At 36.4% G+C, this 7,018-nt stretch overlaps 1 protein-coding gene across 1 annotated transcript; it reads left to right on the top strand.

Moving 5' to 3' along the window:
• The first annotated feature begins 298 nt into the window (after window positions 1-298).
• On the top strand, window positions 299-4,475 carry LOC141685111 (uncharacterized). Its single transcript, XM_074490236.1, has 4 exons — window positions 299-428; window positions 594-617; window positions 2,427-2,823; window positions 4,026-4,475. The coding sequence occupies exons 1-4, from the start codon at window positions 424-426 to the stop codon at window positions 4,473-4,475; spliced, it is 876 nt and encodes a 291-aa protein (XP_074346337.1). The 5' UTR covers window positions 299-423.
• Window positions 4,476-7,018: the final 2,543 nt, after the last annotated feature.

The following is a 7,018-nucleotide window of genomic DNA, read 5'->3' as shown; positions in this document are numbered from 1 at the left end:
TTTTCTCCCAGTTGATTGGCTTCAACTGCTCCTTTTCAGTTGCTCTTATGTTGGTTGATGCTTCATTGATCAGATCAATACTGTCTCTTACTGGTGGCTTGGTGAAAGCAATTGTAGGCACAATTACTTTACAGCCTGTTTGGATAGCCACATTTCATTTAAAATACTGTATTTGACTCAAATTTATTGTTTGGATAGATGAGGGATTTAGATTTGGATTTGGCCCAAATTCTACCCATTTAAAAATAAAGCCCATATGAGTGAATTTCAAATAACAATTTTAGGTATGTCATTCCAAATGAAAAACAGCCCAAATATTGGATCGGACGACTCAACAGTCACTCAACGGTCTCTCTCGATCGATTGAATCTCTCTCTCTCTCAACCTCTTATCTCTCTCTTCACACATAATCCATCAACGAACATGAGGTATGGTACAGCCGTTTGTGAATCTATACATATAACAACAAATTGATTCAATATACATATATACAAATATTTATTGATTTCAATTTTTTCTTACACGCAAAAGAATTGATCAGATCTATATATTTTTATTTGGAAAATAATTGATTTTATTGGTTCTTTTTGCAGTTCAAAAGAGAAATCAGCTCAAGGGTTAGTATATTACACATTTTCCTCTTTATATTCACTCTTTATTTGTGCGTGTTATTGCTGCCTTTTTACTGTTGAAATAGTTAGTTTTAATTGAGTACCTCTTTGCTTGTTAGCGTAGCTCGATTAATTTGATAATTGTTTATTTTTTCTAACTGCAAACACTGAAAATTTCATGTCTCTAACGTTTTACAAAAACGTCCAAGGGGTAATGTTGACAATGATGAGGATATGGAATTTATTATGTTGGTCGTAGGTTTTATTCAAGTCGTAGTGGCAGCATCTTATGGCCAAAATTATAGGTTAAAGGAGTTAACATGGAATGCTTATGATCGTTCTCAAATTAGAGCTACTTGGATGAACACCTTAAAAATTGACAGGAGATGCCGTGATGAATTGCGTCTTGATATACCTCGATTTGAGAAGTTGTGTCACCTTTTAGAAACTAGGGGAGGGTTAGTAACTACAAAACATGTCACTGTAAAAGAAGTTGTGGCTTTATTTCTTCACATCCTTGCCCATGATTTGAAAAATAGAACCATACAAGCTCTTTTTGCACGTTCTGGAGAGACAGTGAGTCGATAATTTCATATAGTACTTGGATCATTACTCAAGCTCGGGAAGGATTACATAAAGAAAGTAGACCATTCCACTAGTTATGTTGATGATAATCAGTGGAAGTGGTTTGAGGTAATCTAAAAGTCAATTTCTATTCATGTAGGTAAAATTTAAGGTGTCCATTATTAAATAAGAACTATATTTAGGGTGCTGTTGGAGCTCTTGATGGGACACATATCAAAATGACTGTCCCTGTCGAGGACCGGCCACGCTATCGAGATAGAAAAGGAGATATTAGCACTAATGTTCTAGCTACTTGTGATCCAGATTTATGTTTCACGTATGTTTTGCCTGGGTGGGAAGGGTCGGCATCAGATCCTCGTGTACTCCGCGATGCACTTCGTAGACCAAATGGTCTAAAAGTGCCTAAAAGTAAGAATTTGTTCATGCTTTGAATTTGGTTAGACACTTTTAGAAAATGTAATATTTAAAATGCTTTAATTATGTGATGCAGATAAGTATTTTCTTGCGGATTTGGGTTTTTCTAATAGTGAAGGATTCCTAACTCCTTACAAACATACTCGATATCATTTGAATTTATGGCATGGAAACACTCCCACAAATTACAAAGAACTTTTTAACTTGAGGCACTCTTCCGCTCGTAATTGCATTGAAAGGGCTTTTGGGTTGTTGAAGAAGCGTTGGGCTATATTGAGGGATGCTAGCTTTTATCCCAAAAAAATTCAAATCAGAATTATCAATGCTTGTTTTATTCTTCATAACTTTTTTAGGGAAGAAAAAATGGAAGAAAGAAACTTTATGCAAGAAGTAGAAAGAGACTTGTTAAGATCGGAAAACATTGATGAAGAAGACGAGGAAAATGACTACATTTCAACTGCACGATCAACAAATGAATGGAACGAGTTTAGGGATGATCTAGCCAAGAAAATGTTTGAAGAATATGTAGCACGAAGGACTTGAGCTATATAAAACTTAGTTTATCTATCTATTCTGCTTTCTTTCTGGACTATAAATAACTTGTTTGTTTAATTTTGTATGAACTTGTGTAGTTTTTAATGGAAGGATTTATATTAAGTTCTAAAGTTGGATTTTGTCAACATATTTAAATTTAAATATTATATCATGTGTGCTACTCTTAGAATTTCTAGCAGTGTAGTATTTTTTTATTTTCACCATTCTCTTTGTCCAATCCACCATCAGTTGCAACACGGACTAGTAATCAAGATTTTGCAGGTGCCGAAGACAAGGAAAACGACCAATGCTTCAGCCGACTGTTCAGCCAACTACTCAGCAGCCAACTGTACCAATCGTTCAGAAAAGGGATTATTTAACATGGAGTACTGATATGGATAACCTGCTGATTTTGACATTGTATGATCAGATTAATGCAGGAAACAAAGGTGACGGAGATTTTAAAGCTCAAGCTCACCAGGCCGTGGTTGATAAATTGCGGGTTGAAATGGGTATATTTGCCACTGTGGATAATGTGAGGAACCGAATCAAGGTTTGGAAGAAACACTATGCTATGATTACTGAGATTCGAACTTATACCAAGTTTAAATGGGATGAAGAAAAGAAGATGTTGGTGATACCGATAGAAGATCTTGCAGAATGGAAAGCTTATTGTGAGGTATTGTATATCATTATTTTAGTTAGTATATCTGATTTTACTCATTTAGATAATTAGATAATTATTACAGAATGATCATTAAGGTCAAATGTGAAAAATGGAAAGAAAGTGTTAATATATCTAAGCAGGATTTTGAAACTCTAAGAATGCTTAGATTTAATTATAACTTTAAGAGAGTGCCAGGAGATTGTGCCTGAAGGATGTTTTTTCTCTCGTCTGCCTAATATATAGTTTGAGTTGATATTTGCAGAACCAGTTGAGTCAGTTCTATTTAATTTTCTGCTAGATGTCGAGAAACCTTGCATGTACCTTGACGCAACAGTTGTTTTCTCCTTCTTTATTACAATTTTCTGCGGTGAACTCTCCTCTTTTGCTTCAGCCAACTAGCATATTTTTGAGCTGTTAAAGCCTTCTCTGTCAGTTTGAATAAATTTTGAAATTCTAGATATGTCACCACCTGTCACCTAAGAGTGGAGGTGTAGATATGATTACTGATTTTTTAATAAAGAAGGTAAGTAATACAACATAATGATATATGCTTCACTCTCTGTATAGCCTTTAAAAGTTGTTGCATCTCTTTTGTTATATTAGCTATTCTGATACACAGTGATAATATGATATTACTCTTTTTGAAGTTGACATATATAAATTAGAAATGCATGTATAATTATTAGCAAAAAATGATCGAAGAAGAAATACATTTCCAATTTTTGAATGACTATAATAAGACTTAAAAAAAAAGATTACTCAGGTGATAAATGGTGGTCTAATTAAATTCTTGTTAGAGCATCCTTGTCCCTTTACACTATCAAAATCGAATTTAAATTGTAGATTTATATGTAGTTTAGTACTCACTCTTCGGTTGCAGAATTTTTTTTGGCAATTACTCATTCAGCTACTCATAATATTTTCCTGCAACTATTAAAGTGACTATGTATACCTGAAGAACATGGTAATTGACACTAATGGCTCATGTGCTTATATATGATATGTACATTAGGTTTAACAGAAATGCTACTTTCATCATTTAGAGGCAGAGTAGTCATGTTTGTAGATTCCAGTAGTTAGAAAACTAAACTACTGATGTATGTATTTACTATACACCAGCATGATTGCAAACACAAATAGCTATCAGATTCATGTTTAAGATTAATAAACAATTCTTTGCTGATTTTTTTATGTGTTGTGATTTGCTTGTACAGGGAGTTCCACACGCATCTGCCTATCAGAACAAGCGTATTCAGAATTGGGATGACATCTGTACTTTATTTGCCGCCGATAGAGCTAACAGTGATGGTGCAGAGCAGTATGAAGAGTCGGCTACCGCGATGGAGCTAGAAAATGAAGTTGCTAGCACTGCTGAAACGGGTTCTGGTGAATTAAATAAAAGGCAAAAGAGGGACCGTCTAGCTGATGCCGTTACTAGTTTTGCAGAGTCATTCAAGGAATACGTGAGTAAATCAAAAGAACCACCGCGACCCACCTGCAAAGAAATATATGAGGTCGTATCTACTGTTGATAAAATCACTGATAATGATGTTATGAGGGCTGTCAAGAGGTTTCTGAATGGACAAGTTGACGAGTTCGAGATGCTGAAAAGTTTACCGGATGATAAAAAATTGGGATGGATCTTGTTGCTTATTAATGATTAGTTTGTTTAAACATAGATTGTGTTAAAAAAATTCTGTAGATGATTGTTTATTGATGGATTTTAAATATCTAATTTGAAATGAAATTCTAGTTGTTGCCAAACAGGATTATGAATTTGAAATTCAGGATTTGAAATTCTTATAATTACCAAACAAGTTATTTGAATTTAAAATTTCGGAATTCAATTCTAGCAATTGAATTTCAATATTTTAAATGAAATTCGCGTTTCCAAACGCAATCTTACTGATTTGAATGTGAAGCTTCTCCCCCTCACTTGGTCCTTTCTCCCCCTTTTTGTTATCATCAAGTTGAGTAGACGAGGAGGTTTGTGCAGCCACCAGTTTCTGAAGCAAGTCTGTCTGTTGAGCTTGATGCAGATGAATGGCCGTTAGAGATGCTTCCATAGCTGACATTTTTGTATCTAAGGCATCTATCTTTATGGCAAGATCAGAATTTTTCCTGAGTTGTCTCTTGATGTCAAGCATTGTAGCTTCTGGAAGCTTAGAGTCCATCTTGTCAGAAATAGCCTTTTTCATCTCATCAATATCACCCTTGATGGTGTTGACATCTCTATCATGTTGGAAGCCTTGAATCTGTTATAGTTGTAGAGAAGCAAGATGTGCTTGATGGAGCTTCTTGGTGTTGGCATTTGTAGTGGTTTGAAGAGAAGAATTTGTCTGATTTATGAGTTGGATCAGGGTTGTCTTGAAGTAGTGTTCATCACAATGCTTTGAAAATGCCCATGATGGCATGCCTGATCTTGAACTGGAACCTACTTCCCCCCTATGTCCAATGGCTCTTCTTCACTATCTCTACCTTCATCTTCAAAGAAAACTGCTGAACCACCACTCTCATAATCAACATCACCAGCTGTAGAGGGCAAAGCTGTGATGGTATCCTTAGCTCTTAGTATTGACTGAGTGGTATGCACCAAATTAAGCATCCTTTCTGCATTGTTATTGCCCTATTCAGCTAGAAGTTGATAAGCTGGAACAGGGTGAGTAAATGCCTCAATATCAAGGGAGGTGGAATCTATAACAGCTTGAGGTTGCTGAGAGAGTCCCTCCCTGTCTGCATCCTGGACATTCATTAACTCACTAGCAATGACATCCATCCTTATAGCTCATGTACCTGCATTTCTTTCTTGTTCTCTCTTTTGTTGCATCAGGGTCTCACCCTGGCTTCCCACCCTCACACCCTCACCTTCACCATCTAAGGTGGGACTCTTCTCACTCTCTTTTTCCAATCCTGAAGAAATGGATTGCATATTTTCACTCTTTTCCTTTCCTTTTTCCTGAGAGCAACCCAGACTCTCACTCATAACACTCTTTTCCCTCAATCCTAAGAGTGACTGTACAACCACTAAGTCTTCTGCACTAGAGATAATAGATGAAATTTGAAGTTGTGCAGAGACACCCGACGGATGAGGAATATCCATCGGGTTAGCAGTTTGACTATCCGACGGATAAATATTGTTAAGTTTATCCGTCGGGATACAATCACTACTCGACGGATGAGCAATATCCATCGAGAGAGTAGAAATGAATGAACTTGGAATTGAAACTATTGTGGACTCTATGCTGATTGATGAGATTTTGGGCACAGATGTTTCAACAGTTCCTGAAAGAATTGGCAAGTGAGCCAACAAATCATCCAAAAGATGATGCTCACTTGCTCTAGATTTTGGCTTCCCCTAACAAAGTTAAAGAAGGGGAATCAGGAATTGATGTGTTGATCATGTCCATATCCAGAGAATTTGTGGGAGAATTTGGTGTTTGAGGTGCTTCTATTACTAATGATTTTGGCTGTGACTCAGCATTTATTGGAGCCACATCAAGCTGAATTTGTGAAGGTGCAGTGACTGTGTCTTTAGCACCAGTTTGCACAGTGTGTGAACCCTATGCATCCCTAAAGGTTTTTGATTTCTTCTTTCTGGCATAAGTTTGGGGGTGAGCTAGTGTCCCTTACCCTTTTAGCCTGTGCTCTTGGCTAAGAGTTTTGTTCAATAGCCACATCCTTTTGGGAGGATGCAGCTAGAAATGAGCTTTTATCCTTATTAATCACTGCAGTTTGTTGGGAAACTGCAGTATGGCTAGGTTGGGAACCACTCAACTCTCCATCCTTATCCTTAGGGTTTCTTTTATGTTCACCCTGTCCCTCACCTACCTTACCCACCTTCATACTTCCCTCTTTGGTTTTGGTGGATTTTGCAACTGGCATCTTTGGAGAGATACCAGAGGGGGGCTTTCTTTAATTTTTATTTACAAAAAATATTCCGACGGATGATCAAATTCGATGGATAAAGATCATCCATCGAGATGTAAATTTTGACTTAGCCAAAATTCCATCTTAGACCGGAAAATCAATTAAATTTCTGGCTGCATAATAACTTGCAAATTATCTGAAAATATTTAAGAATAATTAAGCATACCTAACTCACTTACCAACCTTGAGAAGGTGGATTCATCCAGTGACTTGGTAAAAATATCTGCAAGCTGCTTTTCACTTGGAACAAAATATAGTTCTACAGTACCATTCATTACAT

The sequence above is a fragment of the Apium graveolens genome, chromosome 9, assembly GCF_009905375.1.
Source record: "Apium graveolens cultivar Ventura chromosome 9, ASM990537v1, whole genome shotgun sequence".
In the NCBI taxonomy this organism is placed as follows: domain Eukaryota; kingdom Viridiplantae; phylum Streptophyta; class Magnoliopsida; order Apiales; family Apiaceae; genus Apium; species Apium graveolens.
This window is presented reverse-complemented; position numbering and strand designations above follow the sequence as displayed.